General features: G+C 42.8%; 2 protein-coding genes across 2 annotated transcripts; both read right to left on the reverse strand.

Moving 5' to 3' along the window:
- Positions 1-5222: 5222 nt before the first annotated feature.
- Positions 5223-11602, reverse strand: LOC124149332 (glutathione S-transferase A-like). The gene is made up of 6 exons (XM_046520844.2): positions 11231-11602; positions 10488-10553; positions 9425-9505; positions 7480-7557; positions 7288-7356; positions 5223-6502 (listed from the first exon to the last, which is right to left on the reverse strand). The coding sequence occupies exons 1-6, from the start codon at positions 11489-11491 to the stop codon at positions 6287-6289; spliced, it is 771 nt and encodes a 256-aa protein (XP_046376800.2). The 5' UTR covers positions 11492-11602; the 3' UTR covers positions 5223-6286.
- Positions 11603-13654: 2052 nt separating this feature from the next.
- LOC124149351 (glutathione S-transferase A-like) lies at positions 13655-23496 on the reverse strand. The gene is made up of 6 exons (XM_046520892.2): positions 23134-23496; positions 22133-22198; positions 18779-18859; positions 17002-17079; positions 15387-15455; positions 13655-14720 (listed from the first exon to the last, which is right to left on the reverse strand). The coding sequence occupies exons 1-6, from the start codon at positions 23299-23301 to the stop codon at positions 14505-14507; spliced, it is 678 nt and encodes a 225-aa protein (XP_046376848.2). The 5' UTR covers positions 23302-23496; the 3' UTR covers positions 13655-14504.
- Positions 23497-23696: the final 200 nt, after the last annotated feature.

A 23696-nucleotide genomic window follows, 5' to 3' on the forward strand; every position in this document is an offset into this window, starting at 1 on the left:
CACAGTTAAATGATCAACAGTGTAAGTCAATATCAGCTGTTGCCACCCGGTATAATGATCATATCTGCGAGACGTCATGCTCAAAATCAGACGCCTAGTCCTCAACTGAGGGATGTGTTGCCATTCCCGATGCGATTCCTGGGTCAATTCTTGGTGATTCTGTACTGCAGGATCCCCGGCTCTAACCCTACGCCCAAACTGATCCCATAGATGCTCGAATGGATTCAGGTCTGGGCTTCGATAAGGCCAATGCAGAGTCTCAATGGCGTTGTTCGGGAGATTGTCCGTCACAGCTCGTGCTCGGTGGGGTCGGACATTGTCGTTCATGAAGACTGGATGTGTGGCAAGTGCATGATTATCAAAATGAGGCACAACACAACCGTCAAATGTGGTATCTTGGTACCTTTGTTCATTTAATGTCCCCTGCACTGTGACCCAATCAAGTTGACAATCAAGTTGACAATCAAAGGAGCAACATCCCCAAACCATCAATGAGCCGCCACCACATGCCACCGTTCCCTGGATGCTGCGCTGATAAATTATTCCTCTTACAAACACGGTTCCTACCATCAGTGTGGTGCAATAAAAGCCGACTCTCGTCAGACCAATGGATCCTCCTCCATGATCTCAAGTTCCAGTGTGCTCGAGGCTGACACCAGTCTAAACGGTCCCGCATGTATCGGGGCGAACCGAGTGGACGTCTTCTGACCCTTAATCCTGCTGCATTCTGTCGACGCCTGAAGGTGGTGAGGGACACTTTGTTGTGGGTATGCCAGTGATGGCGAAGAACAGTGCAAGTTGAAGTTGGCGGCCGTTTTGCCTGGCGTAGAAGGACACTGTCCTCTCTGAGCCGCAACTGGTCTTCCGTGGACGTCCTGATCTCGGCAAGTCCTCACATGGGTTGTCAATGTGTGTTTTCTAATGAGTCGACTGAGTACAGTATGATTAATGTTCAGCACGGTGGCAATAGCTTGACATGACATGCCACTTGGTGCATGCCACTGATTTGTCATCTTTGATTTTCTTGGATAGTATGCTTAGGCATTTCAGTAACAATCGTTCCAAACACAGACTGTCAAATTGATATAATTTCCATTCCAAATTAATAGAAGTAAAGACGCATAAACTTTGTCATCAAGCATGATTTTCTCTATAGATACCCCTTTAGTGTGCATACGGCTCGCATTAACGCATCAACGAGGTTCGGCAGTTAAGCTGGTTACCATTCTACAGGCATGCAGATGATGTGTCAACACACAGTTTACCCTTTGAAAATCTCCGTTGAAAATGTACTCTCAATTACACTTCAAATTTGGTGGTGCGATACTTTTGACGAGGTGTATATATTGCTGATTTGGGTGTTAAACAAGATAAATAATTTTATGGACCTCAAAAGACACGTCACTTCATTAAATTATTTCATGAAAGTTTCCCATAGAAATGTCAATGGATTGTTCTTCGATATCTCGTTTTTGACATTAATCTGTATCCAAATCAGAGAAACCAGGCTTGATGACAACTGCATGCTGTTGGTGACCTGGTATCGTTTCTGTAATCTGTAGATGGTCCTCACGTGGACATCAACAGTATTGGCAACCACTCGTGCAGTCTGACCGGCCTGGTTTCTCTGAAGTCTTGGCATGGCGCTAGTATCGATACAAGAATGTTGTAGGGGTGCCGTTTATCAGAAAGGCCACAAGGAAATGCATGTGAATTTTAATTTTCATGGAAAACATTCGGGATTTGTTCCATGGTCGTTTGTTAAACTGCGTTTTGGCGACCAGTAATATCCATTTTGGTGTAACCCTTTTAGCCGTTAACATTAGGTTTGGATACAGACTAACGTCAAAAACGAAATACCTTACAAAAATGCATGGATATTACAATGTGAAACTTTCATGAATTATTTTCATGACGGAGGGGATATCGAAAATAGTACGATATTATTCAGAAACGAGATTTCAGTCAACACCTATTACCAATGAATGTGATAAATAACCCAAAAACCCACGTTCGAAGTCCACGTTTGATTGATCTCCACATCGCAACCTGGTGCCAATGGTACAGACAACGTAGTCACTGGGGGCCTTTATACATCGTACATGGATGGATCACGAGGAAGTACCGGGACCTATTTTTGATGGTTGGTGCCACTTTGCCATCGCAGAACATTATCCCATTACGCTGACCAGCACTGACACCCATCTTTCCCCAACGAACAGATCTGGAACATGTGTACCTCGCCCTCCGCGCCAAGCGAGATAAACTAGGCCTTCGTTAAAGGTGTGAGTGGGTTGGGTTTTACGCCGCTTTTAACAGTATTCCAGTTATATCACGGCGTGTCAGCTTAATGTGGGAGAAAGCCCGAAGTAATGTAGGTCTCAGACGTTTACCACTTCGGTGAAACCCACGAGCACGGGTATGGTGCTGACAAACCTAGAAACATTATCGGGGCGAACCGGGATTCGAGCCCACAATCATAGGTTTCGGCACAGCAAATCGCGGCGCCTTAAACGACTGGGCCACCTAAAGGAGGAATGGGATAGTATACAGGTTTGGATTTAAATATAGTCCAAACTGCTTGAACCTTGTTCACTTCATGCTTATAAAGAAGTAGTCCAAATCTCTTCAAAATATTTTTATTGTTACAACGCAAACATATAGTCCAAACTGCTTGAACCTTGTTCACTTCATGCTTATAAAGAAGTAGTCCAAATCTCTTCAATTTTTTTTATTGTTACAACGCAAACATTATCAAACTTCCTTTATCAAATATGAGACACAATTTAACATTTTGGTCAAATACAAAAACGAAATGAAGTAACGTTATTGTCTCTGGAATCTAACAGCGAGTGTGTTGATGTGGTGTTTTGTACATGTATAAACTATTTCATGAAACGGACAGACTTTAAACAGGCCAACTGATGTATCCCTTGTTAGTGTGACGAGGATATCAAAACATGGATCTTTTTCAATAAAAGATAGAGCTCAAAGTTTAAGGATTTTATGTATGTAGCTCATGTACAATTCACGTAAATGTGAGATGTAAATTGATGTGTAGAGTTCGTATGGTGTGAGGTAAGGGTTAATTCGTAGGATTTACAGCTCCGGACAGTCGCAATATGGAGTCTCCCAATCTCATTGGCTGCCGCTAAACAAAGACTGCATAACGCGTCCCGTGAGAGCGACCCTTCGCGAACTTTGTCCGACCAATGAAATGACTAGCAAGAACATTACCCCGTCAGAAAGCAACTTTCTCAAGCTTTACGGGACTAGTTTCAAACTGGCGACTTCAATTTCAGACTTAGCTTGACTAAGTTCTTGATTTAAAATTTGAAAACTGAACAAAAGAACATTCTTTTACGTTTAATATAGAGTCGAGATTGTATTGCAGTACTTCCCAGGTTATATGCAATTTCTCTTCCGTTCAAATGTTTATCCTATTGAAGCGAGAGATAGACGATGATTTGGGCGGAACCAGTCGTACAGGCCGTAGCAGTCGTTCGGAATACCCCGTGTAAGCATTTTCGAGGTTGCATGATTGGAAAACGTATTTCGATTGTTTCCTCATCTGGTAAGCGACGCTCTGACTTGTATGATGAAAGGTCGTTCTGATGTCTAATGGAATGTCCTCAGATCTGTGTTTAGCGGTAGCGAGAACTAAGGTCTGATTTTAGTGAGATCGGTTGCCCCTTGAGAGCGGTGTTAGCAGTCTAGGGGCCTAGGGGTCTAGGGGTCTACATACTGTTGTGAGTCAGCCTGGACATGGACAGTTGAGGCTTCAATAAATGGTTCAAGCGTACTATTTGTGTTATTCCTACTCGCCGCTATCTGACATTGATCAGAGATACCGCCATCTTCCCGAGGCAAGGGAGTTAACTGACTATAAAAGTCCATTTCCCATACTTGCCGAACTAGGTTGGAATTGTGGAGTTATATTTTGGCTGGACTAACAAGTTTATGGATAGTTCAGTAGCGTAACAAAATCGACACCCGGTTCTTAAACTGTCGTGCAGATTTCGGTCAATTACTGGATTTGCAAAGCATGCGTACCATCAACTTAGCGTCAACAGATATTATCAAAATCTTTTTCATGTTTTTTTTTATCAAGGTGTTTACGTGATTTGATGCACTTCTCGTAGTAAAACCCGTTTTATTACAACATAGATCTTGATTATCGATCAGACCTTCTTCGCTGTGCACAGCCATTTTGTTTGAAGCAAATGCAAGTGATATGAGAGATGGACTCTGATTGGTCAGTAGGATATATATAGAAGGAACATAGCTCGTAATAGCCACTGGTTGCGCTATGATCGAGCCCAGGAATTCCAGCCTAGTTTGGCAAGGGTGGAAAATGGACTTTTAACTCCCTTGCTTCGGGAAGATGCGACACCGTTTGTCATTAATGTTTCAATTTTAACGAAATAAGCATTATATCAATACCCCAAATGTCTGTTTGTTGACCAAATGGTTGATCCGGAGCATGCCACGTCAGAGAGACGAATGCTTACTGAATCGTGGTGAGTTTACCTAATATTGATGGACGCGCAATGTGACATGCATTTTACATAAAGCAGACTTGGTGGTTTTCATTAACTGTTTACCCTCAGTTTTCATCTGTACACGAACTCGTGATAATAACGTCGTTACCGACACTGAACACTGTTGCATATCTGTCAGATATGGTCACATGGCTGGATATTCCTACTTGTTATAATAGCATAGTTAAATTACAAGTCATAAAATGTTGAAACATATTCATGAAATAATGTAAGTATCGTGTGCATAATTTGCGAGTTTTCAAAGCTGAAAGCTCGACATATATTCATGAAGTTAATGCCAGTCAGCCGTACCGGATTGAGCATCGTGGTCGAAGTTACGTTTCCCGAGACAAGATCGATTGTCTGATTGATGCGATGGAAAATCGATGTATACTGACTGGAGCGTTAGTTCAAGGCGAAACGTGAAGGGCGAAAACAATGCAAGCTATTACAAATTACAAAGTTGTTTTCTATTGATATTTTCGTTATTGAAGCCTGGGGTGTATTGTGCGGTTCCCATAACGCGTTATAGTCACGAAGAGATAATCTTCCGAAACGTGATAATCCATGTTTTGTAATTGGAATCTTAGCCGATCACGTAACGATCTCCACCAGAACTGAGAATTCTGAACAGTTATACATTGGTCAATGCTTTTCCGGGATAGATAACTGAATAGAAGGTCAAAGTGAGAGCACGAGCTTGGTTTATTGTTTAACAATATACATTACTGTTGAGAAAAATCTATCTGATCGAGATCGATCTAGCAATGATTACTAATTGGCCTAATTGAACAGAGACAGCATCAGTAGTTTTGCAACATCACAGGAAATACAGACCCGAACTATTTATTAACTCCCAACTGTCATTAACTCTTACGAAGAAGCCAGCTTCTGTCTGTAAGAACCTTCTCCCACTCGTAAAAAAACAAACGATGTTTGTCTTAGTGTAAAGACGTAGAACATTCCAAAAATGACCTTATATACACCCGCCTGTTTGTATTTAAAACATTATTTATTATCAAAACAAAACATACACACTTTTACACAAATATACATAATATTTTATGACTCGACCATCTGTATCTCTCGATTCTATATCCAATCGTCATATTGGGTCAGTGTCGGCGACCTTCATAATACTGTTAGGTGATACAGCATGACGTAGATGAGGCCGTATGCGTGGTCAGTGTTGGAATAGCAGGCCCACAGAACAAGGTAGCATGAAGGCCCTAGTTGGTCACTGGAAATGTCTATTATTCAAGCTGGGGAAGTTTTCGAACTTGTAATGATGAGCAATTCCGTGATCCAAGATGAATATTGTTTTTCTATGTTTTTACCATTTTATCTCGAAAGAAAATCAAATTGGTAAGACTGGTCGGCACACCCCAACCCATTCATTCAGCATTGTTACCAGTCCTAACATGCAAAAGACGAAATGAACAACGTCGAATTCTCATACAAGTGAACACACAACCGTCATGATTATTTGTAAAAATATTCCTAATTTATTCAATTATTTGATCAATATCCGAAGAGCAAAAATGGCCCATCAGCTACCTTGTCCGGCTGTAACCCCACTTATATTCTCGGTAGGTTTAATACAGAATATAATCACTTGTGCAAGCCTTGATGGGTCTCCCTTTGAAACGGTGCCTATTTCAAAACAGATACCACCAAGCCGTTCATAACCCCCTGTGCTTGTAGTATCAGTTTATCTCAATCCTCTATACTTTTCGACCATCTCTTCATATGGATCCTAACACGGACGAGTCACCTTGTCCATTAGTCCAGTGGGGTGGCCACGTTGTCTTCACTGATGGTCTGTCCTTGACCTTGTTGTAATAGGCCTGCATCGCGGGGTATTTTTCAATGTCAAGGCCATATCGTACAAAGAAAGCCACATATGGAAACAGAAAGACATCCGCCATGGTAAAGTTATTTCCGACGAGAAAATCACTTTTCTGAAACAAAATCCAAATGCATTGTGTACCATAAGACCAAGTCATATGTCACCATTTGCTAAACAGTCTTATGATCACGTGAGTAAATGTATGAAAGGTGTTTAATGGCGCAATAAGCAAAATTCCAGCTTTTCACTGCTGCCTGCAAATGACCAGAGGTCATATGTCGGTATACTGTATCTGAATTGATCGAATCTGGACCAGGCAAAACATTGAAGGCAAACATGGACGATTCACGCCATCGAGCCTAGCCCCCAGTTCCTATTCAGTCGCCTTTTACAACAAGCAACATTTGAGAGGCATTTAGAAGTTGGGGTGCTAAGTAAGGATAAGATGTTGTTTCACTGCGCATTATATGATGATATCAGGGCAACTCTTTTTAATGAATGTATTGCTAAATCTTATAATTTTTTAGATATACCTGATATCGACAAACTTTGTTTTATTTTCAGTGACTCCAGTGTGTGTTTTATACTTGCCAAAGTCTGCTTTTTAATTCTTAATCGTAGAAAACATCTTTTATATGGATAACTTTTTACTATATCATCTTTATATCATTTATGTATAAATTCTGTGATAATTCGTCTCTCATAATTCTATTGAATGGTTCTGTACATTTTATCTATGTAAGGTTGTATAAAGCTGTTTTATATATGTACAGGAGTGAGACGTTAATAAACTATTGTCTGTGACACCTGGGGCTGTGAGTCACCCACGCCGTTATTGTAAGACAGGTGATGCTTATATTACATTGACGACTTAAAATTGCGTGTGTCGTTACTTACGTCTGACAAATAGCCTTCCCACAGAAGCAGCTCTCTCCGAGCAGCCTTGTATTTGGGTATCATTTTGTCCTGGAAATAGAAGCAGTTATTACAATGTTTCCGCTTGCTTGTTTGACCAGGGGACACGTTATAGTATGATACAGAGTAGTTTAGTATCAGTGTTTGTGTAATGTCTGATGCGGAATAACCTACCTCGTCAATCTTGTCCTTGGGGAAGAGGAACCGCACATGAGCGACCTTCTTCATGATGATGAGGCCAATGTTGTCTGTCTGGGAGGTTGTCAGAAGAGGTTAACATTACATATAATAACCGTTGTAAATGATATGACATGAGAATATTGTTGATGTTTGTCCTCCACCCCACCCAGTCTTACCTCCGCCCAACATGTCACCTCCTCCCCCACCCCTACACAGCACCACCTTCACACACCCCACCCTCACCTTCACACCCATACAACATCTCCACCCCAACACCCCCACCCAAGCCTCGCCTTCACACACCCCACCCTCACCTTCACACCCATACAACATCTCCACCCCAACACCCCCACACAGTCTCGCCTTCACACACCCGACCCTCACCTTCACACCCATACAACATCTCCACCCCAACACCCCCACACAGCCTCGCCTTCACACACCCCACCCTCACCTTCACACCCATACAACATCTCCACCCCAACACCCCCACCCAAGCCTCGCCTTCACACACCCCACCCTCACCTTCACACCCATACAACATCTCCACCCCAACACCCCCACACAGCCTTGCCTTCACACACCCCACCCTCACCTTCACACCCATACAACATCTCCACCCCAACACCCCCACCCCCAATCCTCGCCTTCACACACCCGACCCTCACCTTCACACCCATACATCATCTCCACCCCAACACCCCCACACAGCCTCGCCTTCACACACCCCACCCTCACCTTCACACCCATACAACATATCCACCCTAACACCCCTACACAACCTCGCCTTTACACACCCGAACCTCACCTTCACACCCATACAACATCTCCACCCCAACACCCCCACCCCCAAGCCTCGCCTTCACACACCCCACCCTGACCTTCACACCCATACAACATCTCCACCCCAACACCCCTACACAGCATCACCTTCACACACCCCACCCTCACCTTCACACCCATACAACATCTCCACCCCAACACCCCCACACAGCCTTGCCTTCACACACCCCACCCTCACCTTCACACCCATACAACATCTCCACCCCAACACCCCCACCCCCAAGCCTCGCCTTCACACACCCGACCCTCACCCCACCCACACACATTCTCACTTCCACTCCCACAACCCCCTACTTCCTCATGAATATTAGAATAATGAATTGATACTTGGTAAATATCCCGAATGGCAACCCTCACAAACAGTCTAACCACGGGTCCATACAACCGCTACCCCACCCTCCTTCCTTCACACCCACAGAACATGGTTCAAAATGTTTCCATGGAAACACAACAAATTAAAGAAATCAAAACTTGAAAAATATGAAAAGGAATGATCTGAGCATGTGGCTATTACACATGTATAGCATCATGAAAAAAATATTTATTGGTTTCAGAGTTATGGCTTGGAAACGAAGCCTAGAGTTGTTTGAGACTAAGTACAAATTGTTTCTACGGAAACGTAACACAATATAAATTAGACAAACTTCAAAATAGCAAAAGGCACCAGTTACGCTGATGAGCAATGCATATGCCAAGTTTCGTTGAAATGTTTTCAAGTTGTTCCTCTTGAAACAAACCCTAACCTTGTTTGAGACTAAGTTGAATTGTTTCCATGGAAACATAAAAAAAAAATTATTTGATATTTTTTTAAAAATAGCAAAATGCACCAGTTCAGATGATGAGCAATGCATATGCCACGTTTCCGTGAAAAACATTGTACGATTTTCAATTATGGCTCTAAAAAGGATGGGAGCGCGGACATCGACTCTGGTGTCAATGGGAACCAGGCCAAAAGCAGTATGTCTCCTCTCCCTTTGAGGGCGGAGACATAACTAAAGAAATGATACTTGGAAATATCCAGACATGAGCCAGTGACTTATGCATGTGCAGGGGAAAACATTTCACCACCCCTGCATGCTAGGTTCTCCACACCCACCTCAAACATCCTCTGCAGCACCGCGCCTCGGAGTGAGTAATCATCAGGGAGGAGAGTGGTGCCCTGCTTCTGAAACTTGTGCTTGGAATAAAAGAGAATCATGTACTTCATCATGCTTACGTAAGGACGTGTCATATTACGTCACTGGGTTGCTATGTTGTGAAGGAGAGGTCGTAGAGGTATATCCTTGAAAGGGAGCATGGTGTTCACACAAGAATCGTGTTGAATCTGGAGTTGGAACCCACAACCAGTGAATATGGATAGCTAAAGGACATGCAATCCGTTACTCCTACACCATACTTCTCAAAGTAAGATCTGAGGACATCCTAATAGGGGGTCGCGTCAGGTGAACTTTATTTTCAGCCAAGCATCGACGAAGCTTATAAATTCCCTTTAAAAGTGAGGGAAGCATTTAGACATGCATTTCTGATTTCTGTATCGCCAAAAGGAACCTAATCGGTGAGTTCGGAATGCAAAATACTGAAGCCGCACTATCACATTGTTGTTGATATTTTATACATCGTGTCGTTTCTGAGCACCATGGTATCTTCACCCAAAAGGGTGTGCGATCCGAATCGAAGTGGTAAAGAAATGAAACCGTTTTTGAAAGCTGACCACCAATTGGCTCAAGAACCCATGAAGCCTTAATTCGAGGGTCAAAGTTCCCTCATGCTTCGCCTGGTGCGACCTCCTATTTGAGGTGTCCTCGTCAGATCTTCATGTATTTGAGTAAAACATACGACATGAAACCTGAAATGTGGTGGCAGAGCCAACTGGGCTAACACTGTTCCCAAGTGTAATGTAATTTACTTCTTATTTGGAGATAAATCTAAAATAAATGTTGCTTGTTTGTTGTTTCACGCCGCACTTAGCGATGTTTCAGCTATATGACGGCGGCCTGTAAATAATCGTGTCTGGATCACACAATCAGCGATCATATGATCCTGGCATCAGTAAGGGACGCAACTCTGCACAGCGAATTGCGGCCACTTACACTAATGGGCTGCCCGTGTCCTATTTATCACCCCTAACGTGTCCTGAGTACACCCAATGACAGAGCTACCTCCAGGTATAGACATACGGCACCGGATTCCTTTAACACAGTGCTGCCATCTTGGAAGATCGGCACCTGAGAGAAAACAATAGATTAGTCCAGAAGTGTATCACTTGGTACAAGTAAGTATTCTTTTAGTACCATAAAATGTTGCTGAATGTTTACCTTGCTCTTTCCCTCATGTGTGTTCATGCAATCGTATTTATTTTGTTTTGACAAAAAATCATGTTTAACTGTTATCAAGTAACTTTCTGAAAGTTTGAATGAATATTCCTTGAGCTACATTTGATTAATAGTTACAATATTTAAATATTCTTGATATAAGTTACAATTCTGAACAACCCAAAGTGTAAATAAGACATCATTCTTGCATTATCAGACTCATTTTCATTTTCCAAATCTGAACAATAATCGGATGATTTACCCAATATTAAGACAGAAACAAACCCGGCGTTTTTTAAAACATATAGATCTAGAGGCTTTTGTTTCTGAATACATTCCATAGATTTATAACATAACAAGAAATACCCTTATCAATAATTCAGAACAACGACTAAAGTGTAATGTGTTTGTTGTGATATCTAAAGTGAATCTAATAAAAATATCGTTTATTTCGCTGCGATTCGTCTCTTCATGTGCGTTGTCGTGCCGGAGTGAAAGATCTCGTTTGATTGAATTGTTTCACAACTAGACACGGCAAAGCGGTGACGATTGAAAACACAGCCTATGATATATGAAGCCTTGTATCTTACCTGCCCTCGCGGATTCAGTTTGACAACCTCATCAGACTTGAGGTCCTCCAGCGTAAACCTAAGCCTCTTGTTGGGATAATCTCTCACTCCCTTCTCCTCCAGGACGAGCATCACCTTCCAACACGGAGCACTCCCTGACGCCCAGTGCAGGTGCATGTCTGATGACGCACCGGTCACTGACGAGCACTTGCGGCTGCAAACTCGTTTAAGTTGCTGAGAAGTAACTCTGAGCCCGATTTGTCGACATACATAACCCAACATGCTGACTGACCATTGGTATAGGTGGCCTAAATACTCGGAATGAGATGTTCACAGTTTTGACCGAAAGGCAAATTGAGACGGGCTTGAGTGTGGAACAGGGGAGGTAACTCTAAATACCTTACTGGGGTATCCACTCTTGACTAAATACAGGTTAATGTGTTTATAAATCTAAAATAGTTAAATACCATCGTTTTACATGTCCTGGTCATCCTTTCCTCTAGCGAAACCTGGTAAGTGCCGTGGTTGAAAAAAAGAAACCCCCTTTATTGCAGTATTGGGGTCGGTATGTCATATGGTTCAATTCACAGGCTATTATACAGAATAGGTGACAGATGGGGATTCGGAGTATACGTATACTTTCACAACGTAATTTAAGATGATTATGAAAATGATAATGCGGAATATATATAATCATCATTTTGTAAATAATGGGCATTGTTTTCTTTTGTTTGACATTGAAATAATTCTACGTCCCATCAGAGTGTTTGTGTACAGAGCCATAAAACATTTAGACACATGTCCATTCAAGCAGTTGAAAAAACCAATTCATTGCGAATCTAGGATTCGAACCCAGATTAATACGCATCTGGCTGGCCTAAGATACGCAACTCTGCACAGACGTCATGGCGCTCGTTCAACCGGATGTGTTGATCCGGGATGCTGTTGGAGATGAAAATAATACGACTAAACTTATGAGTCTTGTGATTTTTTCTCTTTTATTAGCCAATATGTTAATATTTGACACATAACCATCTTCCCTAGGGAAGAGCGACCACTAGCCTTTTTATCAAAGTCTTGTTTCCACCCTTGCCACATCAAGCCAACTTTCCTGTGCTAAATATGATTGGCCTATCGCACATATCGATAGTCCAATTAGACAACGTTTCACAAAGTCAACATCCACGACTGGTACACCTTTGCATGAAAGTGATTTACCGCTGGAATATGTCTGTTTCATCTTTTACCTGAGAGTGCTTTATGTAACTGGTAAGTACATGGTGTATCTGCTAGTCTCAACTGCTAAGAGGCAATTGTTATTTAAGGAGTTGAGAGCGTCTTGGCGCTGAGAGTATTTTGTGGAACTGGACTATACATAGTGTGTTTGCTCGTCTCAATTGCTGAGAGTCAATTGTTATTATAAGAGTCGCGATCGTCTTGGCGCTGAGAGTATTTTGTGAGCCTGGGCCATGGCGTGTCTGCTTGTCTCAGAAGAGAAGAAGCAAGATCTACTTCAAACATAAAATGTCTAGCAGCTGACTTCTAAAAAACACGTTACATAGCAGGTTTGCTTGGTGAGGCGGACTTCTACATAGCATTCCCATGAACTGTATGGCTGTGATATAATACTCTTCTCGACATGACACAGCAGTACATCAAGAAGACGTGCTGGAGAGAGGACTCCTTTTACCTCACTTACGTTTATCACCACACACAGAATGAGACAGTCGACTAAATGTTCTGAATGGAAGCTTTCTGTCGGAGGATCTTCACACGTTAAGGGATTTCTATAGCCATGGTACGTCCTGTCATTTCGACACACCTAGCTTTCATTGGAGTTTTCTAAGATGGTGAATTTCTCATTTTACAGTGTAGATGTCGTCGATAAAAAGGTAAGTTTTCCGGTGAGATAACTTAACACTTTCACACTGGTATGGCTTATCCTTTATCAGTTGTATTTGCCTCCCATGGAGATTACCCCGTTGGTATGGATCGTTTTTCATGATATCAATCACTGGTTTGTCTGGTTGAGAATAGGTTATCTACAGGTAGTCGTGCTATAGCTTGAATATTTCTGATACTGGCGTTAAACACAATTCACTCATTCGTTCTAAATTTGTAAATATTTTGATCATTATACCCAAACGGGACTAGTGGTTTTTGTATAATAACTTGATTTTTGAATAAAACAATTTCTCCCTCTAGATTTTCACTACCCTCGGACTAACGGACGAGTGGTCGTGTCTACCTCAGCCCAAATAACCTAACTTAAACACGACAGAATCAATGAAAGACATTTTGTATTTCTTAAATATCAAGTGATTGATAACATCAGCAACGTCCCTCGTCGGCTACCGGAACACACGATCAGCTATCTGTAAGTTAACGAGCCCGTCCATCTCTGTGAGAGTCACAGCCAGCCAACAGCATAAGAACACGGGAAGATATGGAGTGTATTATTTTATTAAATGACAGCACTACATTACACAGCACAAATGTAACAATTCTCCAACAACTTCTTTACACATAACCATAAAACCTTTCCCTCTTTGCTTAACATAAATAATGCCTTTACAACGAAACCAAACCACCAGCATAACCAGAATGTAAATAATGCTGAAATAAATCTAGTATAATGAAACAATTGCCATTATAATCCAATATTTGTAAATGTTTTTCGATAGAAAAAGAAACGTTGCAGACACCGATGTCTAGGGTTTGAAGTAACAATTGAGTTAGGCGCCGGCTCAACACCTCTTGGCGTCAGATGATTGTGGTAACATTAGTAGTCTAGCACGAGCATTGTTTTGATGTTGACAGAAGCTTGGATTTCAACTTACAACCGACGCACAGCGAATTACTAAGCCCAGGCCCACTTATTCCACTGGCTTACTCGTGTACCATGGTTTGAATAAAACGTGTTGCGTGAGTGAGTGAGGCACACCGCTTTTAGCAATATTCGAAAAAATATCTTGGTGGGGAACACAATAAATGGGCTTCACACATTGTACCCATGTTGGCAATCGAACCGGGTCGAACACTTTAACCAATAGGCTACCCCGCCGCCCCACGTGTCATACAAAGTTAGGTTATCGTAAGTCAGTTTACCGTTAAGGGCGTAAATTATAGAGCCAAACACAAACCATACGCCAGTGTATTATGTAAAACTATACATCTTTTGCAATATAGGGACAATATGATTATGACTGAAGCATGACTAATGCCAAATTGAAAATGGCGTTGCATAACAGGCTGGAAAGAAGCGACCTCTGTCGTCATTCTGAGCCACAGCTCCTCACACGGGTCCCATGATGGAAGAGTCGCCGGGTCCGTCAGCCCAGTGTGGCGGCCATGTTGCTTTCACTGATGGCCTGTCCTTGACCTTGTCGTAGTAGGCACTAATGGCGGGATATTTCGAGATGTCAAGGCCGAGTCTCACCCCGAAGGCGACATACGGGAAGAAGAAGACATCCGCCATTGTGAAGTTGCTGCCGACAACATAGCCTTGGCTCTGTAGTAATTGAATGCATTTATTAGAATAGTCTCCTCAAAATAATAACAATCACCAGTTTCTTGTATTTACAAAAAAAACAAGGTATTATGATATGACCTTAACAGGGCTTCAAGTAATTTTTAAAATATACAAAGCTCACAAATATTCATGGGGTAAGGGGGGTCAAACAGAATGGGGAATCGATCTAAGGTATTGGAAATCGATCCCAGGATATTCTGAATGATCCATGGAATTTGGGAATCAACGCCTTGTTATGGGGAAAACGACCCAAGTTATCGAGCAATAGTATGTCTTGTTTGTTCCAGCTGCAGTCTGAAAATAATCGAGTCTAGACTCGACAAACTAGTGATTGACATCACGAGCATCGATCCACGCAAATGACCTCCTGATCCATTTAGTCGCCTCTTCCAACAAGCATAGGTTGCTGGGGGGTCTATATTTTTCCCGGAATATTCCGACAGGTATGGGGAATATAACATTGGGTATGAAAAATGGACTGCCGATATTGAGAATTCCACCCTTGGGCACAGTTGCACAAAATGATCTCAGCATCAAGGTGATCGCAACTCCCAAACTTTAACATAGGCTCAGATAGGTGTAGCGCTAAGAACGCTTTGAGCAACGGGCCCTTGTGTCGTCCGCGGGATAAGTAACAGTACTTACAGCCGCCAGGTGATCCTCCCATTTCTTCAACTCAGTCCGAACAGCCTCGTACTTCGTCTTCAACAGCTCCTGAAATACAAGAAACAACATCTAAGCCAGTACACAGTGAGTGAGTGAGTGAGTGAGTTGGGTTTAACGCCGCTTTTAACAGTATTCCAGTTATATCACGGCGTGTCAGCTTAATGTGGGAGGAAAGCCCGAAGTGATGCAGGTCTGAGACGTTAACCACTTCGGTGAAAACCACGAGCACGGGTATGGTGATGACAAACCTACAAACATAATTGGGGCGAACCGGGATTCGAACCCACAATCATAGGTTTCTGGCGTGCCCAAGGGACGCAACTCTGCACAGCGAATCGCGGCGCCTTAGACGACTGGGCCACCCGTGCCCCCTCAGTACATAGTGGATGAAGGGAGGGATGGTGGGGGAGGGAGGTATATCTTTCCTTCGTGCATATAATGGAAATATGTATTGTGAGCATTGAGGACACAAACCGGTGGCCGATAGTGTGAGCAACAGTCCCGAGGAGAAACGGTCAGACTGTTCATGGTGGTCAGTTATTCAAATATTTCAACACCAGACCGTAATTTACTTCAGCCTGTCTTGCAGCATGGTCAGATATAGAACCTTGATTTGCGAATTGCGTCCCTTACTTCAGTACAGGATCGGGGGCACGGGTGGCCCAGTCGTCTAAGGCGCCGCGATTCGCTGTGCAGAGTTGCGTCCCTTGGGTACGCCAGAAACCTATGATTGTGGGTTCGAACCCCGGTTCGCCCCGATTATGTTTCTAGGTTTGTCAGCACCATACCCGTGCTCGTGGGTTTCATCGAAGTGGTAAACGTCTGAGACCTGCATCACTTCGGGCTTTCCTCCCACAATAAGCTGACACGCCGTGATATAACTGGAATACTGTTAAAAGCGGCGTTAAACCCAACTCACTCACTCACTCAGTACAGGATCCGCTAGCTGTTTATGATTCTAGGTGGGTCAGCTAAAGCCAAAGGGGTGAAAAGCAGGCTTGTGTAAGGATGCCTGTTGTACTGTGTACCATGTTATGGTGCGAGCCCACTGAGATACGACACAGACTCATATCCGACACATATACAGACTCCCAGCTGACCAGTCCTTGTGTCATGTCCTTTATGCCGGGCGCCAACTATGGTAACAGCATGTATACATATTTCAGCGGCTTTTGGTATGACCGGCAAGATAAAATATTTGAAAAAAATATTTTGTGCCAATTTTTGTGCCCTTCGTTTTACGAAATAAATTACGCTGAACGTGCTGGATGGCCTGATTTTGTTTGTGATAAAACAGTAATTGTATGGCTTCTCTTTCAGAAAGAAAGTTCAATTATATGTCTTGAAGCCCCTAACATTGTAAATGGTTGGTACCTATGGTAGACCTGTTATGGGCTCTAGTCACAAGGGTGGACACTGAGGGACAGATCGGACATGACTTTGACTGGCAGTCTAGAAGCTGGTGAGCAAGTTAGAAAACATGCAGCTGTAAGGATAACGTCTGGTTTATTGCACATAGCGACGTTTTGATGTAGATTCTTGCACGTTATCAAGCTGGGGTGATATATCACCCCCATGATCTGACATGACTTACCTCATCAAGCTCGTCTTTAGGAGTCCTGAATCTATAGTGAACCAGGTTTGTGATGATGCTGCTGTCCACGTTAGACACCTGCAGAATAAGCAAATCGACGTTTACTAAAACAGTATACCTGCAGTTCCACAGTCGTCCCTGAGACGTGTGAGAGTGAATGTCCAATATGCTAGTCCTGCCTCACAACGGAATCGGCAGGTGTACAGTGGCAATCAACTAGCAGTGATTCAGAATCGGCTAGTATGCAGTCGCAATAAACTAGCAGTGATTCAGAATCGGCTAGTATGCAGTCGCAATAAACTAGTAGTGAGTCAGAATCGGCTAGTGTACAGTGGCAATAAACTATTAGTGATTCAGAATCCGCTAGTATGCAGTCGCAATACACTAGTAGTGAGTCAGAATCGGCTAGTGTACAGTGGCAATAAACTATTAGTGATTCAGAATCGGCTAGTATGCAGTCGCAATAAACTAGTAGTGAGTCAGAATCGGCTAGTGTACAGTGGCAATAAACTATTAGTGATTCAGAATCGGCTAGTATGCAGTCGCAATACACTAGTAGTGAGTCAGAATCGGCTAGTGTACAGTGGCAATAAATTAGTAGTGATTCAGAATCCGCTAGTGTGCAGTCGCAATAAACTAGTAGTGGTTCAGAACCGGCTAGTGTACAGTGGCAATAAACTAGTAGTGAGTCAGAATCCGTTAGTGTGCAGTCACAACAAGCTCGTCTTGAGTCACAATAAGCTATATTATACAGTCACAATATTCTAGTTTTGAGTCACAATAAACCATAGTTTAGTCACAATATGCCAGCCTCGAGTCACAAAAGGCCTGTGCTGAGTCACAATAAGCTATAGTATGCTTGTCTTGAGCCAGAATTGGTTGGTATGCAGTCACAATAAGCTCACCCAGTTATTCTACACTCACATTGATTTGTATGCGGTCACGATATTAATATGCGATCACGATATTAATATGCGATCACGATATTTGCATGCGGTCACCAGTCTGGATTGACAATCAGCTGTATGTAGTCACAAGGTAGTATGCAGTTACAAATACAACCAGTCACAACAAACTAGTCTGGATTCAGAATCGGCAACAATACAGTCACAACAAGCTGTAGGCTGTCACAATATTGTTGGTTGGTTGGTTTGTTGTTTAACGCCACACTCAGCAATATTCCAGCTGTATGACGGCGGTCTGTAAATAATCGAGTCTGGACCAGACAATCCAGTGATTAATATCATGAGCATCCATCCACGCCATTGGGATACGATGACATGCATCAAGCAAGTCAGCGAGCCTGACCACCCGATCCCGTTAGTCGCCTCTTACGACAAGCATACTCGGCTTTTACGGCAAGCATGGGTTGCTGAAGACCTATTCTACCCGGGATCTTCACAGGTCGCCACAGTATTGGCTTGTCTTGACTTACAAACACCCCGTAGGGAGTCGCAAGCTAATATGACGTTGTTTATAGCAAGCATATAATGGCAATTCTGTTGTCACTGACAGGTATCATAGTCTCAAATTGCTGGGTCGCAATTAAAATCAGCTCGACCAGCGAACAGTCACAAACAGCTGGTATTGAGCCTCAATTAACTAGTTTTCTGGAAATCGGACAATAATTCGGTAGCTAGCTTGCAGCAGCAATAAGTGCAGTCACTGTTGTGAAGGTCAAACAATTACAATGAATGAACATGCTTACATCCAGGAGTTTCAAATAGGTAGGAGATATTGTGTCTACATTGTTTCTATCTCGAACTTCGACATATACCTCGAACACTCTCTGCAAGACTCGGGCACGCTGGGCATTGTCGTCTGGCAGCAGTTTCGTTCCTTTGTCTGAAAGTTTGTGCTGCAAAATAAAATCATTTCGAATACAATACATTCCCGCACAACTCTCTCTCTCTCTCTCTCTCCAGTTTGTGCGATAGGGTAGCCTAGTGGTTAAAGCGTTCCCACGTCCCCTGATTGGTCAGAGTGTCGTTCCATGAATATGTGTCGGACTCCGATCTGATCTGTTTTTATAACTATTTACTATATGCAACAGTGTGCAGACAGGTCGGGATTTCAAACGAAGTACAGCGCTAACAATTACAGTAAGATAGTTTCTATACACGTACTGCTAAACTCTCATTTATTATTTCGCCCTAAAGGACATGATAACATTTAGACCAGTTGATTATGACACATGCTAACTGTGTTACAATAGAACAAATCTTCAAAGACAACCGCAAAATAATAACTCTGACTTCTATGAATAATCGATTCCGATTGGCCAGAGTGTATCACATTGCGTCGGACTCAAAAGATCTGACGCTGTTGGTCAGTAAATTCAACATTGGTTATATTGTGCTGGCGCAATTAGGTCCTTAGTGATCTGGAAACAGCTAGTTGGTTGGTTGGTTGGTTGGTTGGTTGGTTGGTTTGTTGTTTAACGCCGCACTCAGCAATATTTCAGCTATATGACGGCGGTCTGTAAATAATCGAGTCTGGACCAGACAATCCAGTGATTGATATCATGAGATGCCATCGATCCACGCAATTGGGATCGATGACATGCATCAACCAAGTCAGCGAGCCTGACCACCCAATCCCGTTAGTCGCCTTTTACGACAAGCATAGTCGCCTTTAACAGCAAGCATGGGTTGCTGAAGACCTATTCTACCCCGGAATCTTCACGGGGCGGAAACAGCTAGTGGATTCATTTCCATGTACGCTTAATTTAGAAATCCCAGCAATAAAATTAACTGATTAGAGAATATTTAATACATAATGAGTTATTAATGTATCTGAAACTCTAGAGAGAAAATGAGCTCCCTGATAATGCATCTTGTGTACTTGAAACAAGTATGCGAAAAACCAACACCACCAAAACAGAAGCTATAAATAAACTCTCGTGCATCTTGTCTTTTCATCCACGCGCTCAACGACCCCCTTGAGGTACGATGACGCGCAATCAACGTCTTTGAGGACTCGCCCCTTACGACCTTTCAGCATACACGTAGATTCCTGCCCCTTACGACCTTCAGTATGCACGTGGATTCCTGCCCCTTACGACCTTCAGTATGCACGTGGATTCCTGCCCCTTACGACCTTCAGCATACACGTAGATTCCTGCCCCTTACGACCTTCAGCATACACGTAGATTCCTGCCCCTTACGACCTTCAGCATACACGTAGATTCCTGCCCCTTACGACCTTCAGTATGCACGTGGATTCCTGCCCCTTACGACCTTCAGTATGCACGTGGATTCCTGCCCCTTACGACCTTCAGCATACACGTAGATTCCTGCCCCTTACGACCTTCAGCATACACGTAGATTCCTGCCCCTTACGACCTTCAGTATGCACGTGGATTCCTGCCCCTTACGACCTTCAGTATGCACGTGGATTCCTGCCCCTAACGACCTTCAGCATACACGTAGATTCCTGCCCCTTACGACCTTCAGCATACACGTAGATTCCTGCTCCTTACGACCTTTCAGCATACACGTAGATTCCTGCTCCTTACGACCTTTCAGCATACACGTAGATTCCTGCTCCTTACGACCTTTCAGCATACACGTAGATTCCTGCCCCTTACGACCTTCAGTATACACGTAGATTCCTGCCCCTTACGACCTTCAGCATACACGTAGATTCCTGCCCCTTACGACCTTTCAGCATACACGTAGATTCCTGCTCCTTACGACCGTTCAGCATACACGTAGATTCCTGCCCCTTACGACCTTCAGCATACACGTAGATTCCTGCCCCTTACGACCTTTCAGCATACACGTAGATTCCTGCTCCTTACGACCTTTCAGCATACACGTAGATTCCCGGGGACCTTACCCGGATCTCCGACTGGGTACTTGAGGATGTACTGAAGAATTTATGGATTTATGCAAAGTGTGCACACCGGTTGTATACGTTTCCGTTTATACATTCATAAACACAAAAAATCAACCCCGAAAATCTATATTGAAGCCAACTGGTATAAATAAATAGGCCAACAATAATGACTCCACAGACCGATTACTTGTTCATTAAAACAGAAACAGAAACAATACGAGATCAGGTAGATATATCTACATCGTTCACCGCAATAATACAACACAAGCTCCGCCAATTCTATTATGATCCATCAGGGAACAATAGTCCGTTATATTAGTGGACGTGGCGACCGCCTCCGTGGTCTAGAGGAAGGTCAGGGGTTCGATCCCCGGCAGTGTCATACCAAAAAACGTTACAAGATGGTACTTTTGTTGCCCAGCCTGGATCACGGCATTAAGGGGCTAAAACAAGGACTGGTAGGCTCGGAGTATGTATACTGTGCCTGAGTGGGTTATTCATGTAAAACTGCGGCATGATATCTCAGTAGGCTAGCATTATAAAATCGGCATCAGTCCGGACTAGTACAAGCAGTCACATGTGCACAAGCATGTACAAGCATGTACGTCGCTATCATCTTGGACGCGACGTCAAACCCCATTTCACCTCACCTTATCCACGTGGCCTACTTTTCAGTTTATGCTAAACGACAAAAGTATTGCTTGGTTAGCCAATCAAATGACCTGGAAAGACCACATTCCGGAATGCCGCGAGCAGTATAAATGCATCAACTAGTCTATACGGCAGGTTTAATACATTTAACTGAATGATAACTAGCTCAACAACCACATACCACTGCCAGATATACCTGTCAGACATGCCCCGCCCTTAACAACGTGAACATGGTGTATGGAATGTACTCGGTCGTTAACAGACAGCCCCTGCACGATGTTACAATACACACATGATACTACTGACCCAATATTTCACGGGTCAATATTTAGGCGCGACGTCATTGTTGCCACACACACTGGGTGTACATTATGCGATAAATGGCATGTGTAACAAGTACCATATCAACGTATGATAAATGAGGGTGCGAAACACCCCTCCCCTGAATCCCGAATACCATTTAATGTTTTACTCTCATTCGCTCACCCCTGACACCTTAATACTAAAATAAAATATATACAAGATTCAAAAATCTAAAATCTAAATGTTGAATCTGCGTACCAAAGACAATTGATACATGTGTCCGGCTCGTCACAATGATTACATTTCTGCTGTTATCAAGTTACAAGTTCTACTTTACCTCAAGGTAAAAGCAGATGGCGCCGGACTCGTTCACAACAATCTCGCCATCTTTGAAGGTCGGTACCTAAAACAAATTTCATATCCAAGTGTAAACAAATGAGATAAACATCATCACAATACGCTCATTTACTTCCTCGTTATCACTTTAATCTGGTGCAATGACAGCACATTTTGCTCGGCTTCAGAATATTTATTTATATTAGCATGACAATATTTTAAAACCTGACTTGAATAATGTAAGTGTGTGGTTGACCCGAGAAGGCTAAGTTTTTGCTCTCTTAATATTTATAAACAAATCGATGTTCATGATCGATATGTCAATCACTGGATTGTCAGGTCCACACTCGATTATCTACAGAGCGCCGTCACATAGCTGGAATATTTGTGACCGTGGCGCTAAACGGCGTTAAACTAAAAAAACAAACCAAAACCTAATGAAAAAGTCAATATTAACATTCTTATTCATAATTTAGTGATTTTGTCCATGGGAAATTTGTCTTGTATAATGTACCGTGAAAGCACAATTTTATTAGCTTCAGACGAAATATATAATCAAAGGAAATAATGCAAGGAAATAATGCATTCTGATTGATAATAACAATTTATTCATGACAAAACAATCTTTAATTTCTTTCATACGAATATGGAGTCTGCACGTAGTGACACTAAAATTTGACTTGACTTGACTTTGTCAATAAGTACACAAGTACCCGGTCCTTGAAATTTGAATGCCTCAAAACGATCTTTTCGGTGTTTAGTGCTATTGTTTAAACATGATTCACTGAAATTCTACAATTGTGAAACCAAAACCATGAAATTAAACAGACTATATTTTTTATGGTCTCTCCAAAATGACTCGGCAGAAACCGGTGACAACGCATCTTTTACTCCCATGAGTCCTTGAACTTCGGTGTTTCAATATGACCTCTTTTCGATGTTCAGCGCAATTACTGTGCCGGTGATGACGCAGTTTTGAGGCCCATGACATTAAACACCTACCTGTCCGCGAGGGTTGAGTTTCAAGACTTCCTCCGATTTGTGTTCCTTGTCGCTGAAGGAAATCTTCTTATTCGGGTAGCCCGCCAGTCCCTTTTCTTCCAGAACCAACATGGGCTTCCAACAAGGAATGCTCCCAGAACCCCAGTACAGAAACATGTTGGACGACATGTTGGAAACGCTCAGTGCTTATATAGTTTCGCCCTACAGTTCGCCCCTTGATCAGAGTAATGTGGACCCGTTGAAGCAGTGTGGTCTATGCGCGAGTGTTCACGGAAGTGTGTCTGTTGAAAGGTCAAGGACGACAAGCTATGTCAGACAAGGCCAGTGTCACGATGTCAGGTGAATGGATGAAATGTCGCATTGTCAACTTAAAAGTACAGTCAAAGGGAGGTAACTGTAGAGTTACACGCAACAGCAGCCATGAGCTGTACGCTCGCAGTCCATCTTTGAATGTTGATACTGCCTTTGAAACTCATATTTTGACATGTGGATATATATTAAGTTTTGTTTTCTAATTGTTGTATACACACTGTTATTAAATTTCGATGATAAAAAGACAAACC

The sequence above is a fragment of the Haliotis rufescens genome, unplaced genomic scaffold, assembly GCF_023055435.1.
Source record: "Haliotis rufescens isolate VD_foot unplaced genomic scaffold, xgHalRufe1.0.p SCAF_1, whole genome shotgun sequence".
Classification (NCBI taxonomy): domain Eukaryota; kingdom Metazoa; phylum Mollusca; class Gastropoda; order Lepetellida; family Haliotidae; genus Haliotis; species Haliotis rufescens.

What these genes read in the sequence shown, in the direction of transcription:
- LOC124149351 (XM_046520892.2), bottom strand. Translation starts at nt 23,301, where the DNA reads ATGTCGTCCAACATGTTTCTGTACTGGGGTTCTGGGAGCATTCCTTGT. An exon ending in AACTCAACCCTCGCGGACAG is followed by an intron (nt 22,199 to 23,133) that starts GTAGGTGTTTAA and finishes AATTTGTTTTAG; the next exon opens with GTACCGACCTTCAAAGATGG. An exon ending in CCATCTGCTTTTACCTTGAG is followed by an intron (nt 18,860 to 22,132) that starts GTAAAGTAGAAC and finishes TTTATTTTGCAG; the next exon opens with CACAAACTTTCAGACAAAGG.
- LOC124149332 (XM_046520844.2), bottom strand. Translation starts at nt 11,491, where the DNA reads ATGTTGGGTTATGTATGTCGACAAATCGGGCTCAGAGTTACTTCTCAG. An exon ending in CCGTATGTCTATACCTGGAG is followed by an intron (nt 9,506 to 10,487) that starts GTAGCTCTGTCA and finishes TTTTATTCCAAG; the next exon opens with CACAAGTTTCAGAAGCAGGG. An exon ending in GGGAAGGCTATTTGTCAGAC is followed by an intron (nt 6,503 to 7,287) that starts GTAAGTAACGAC and finishes ATTTTGTTTCAG; the next exon opens with AAAAGTGATTTTCTCGTCGG.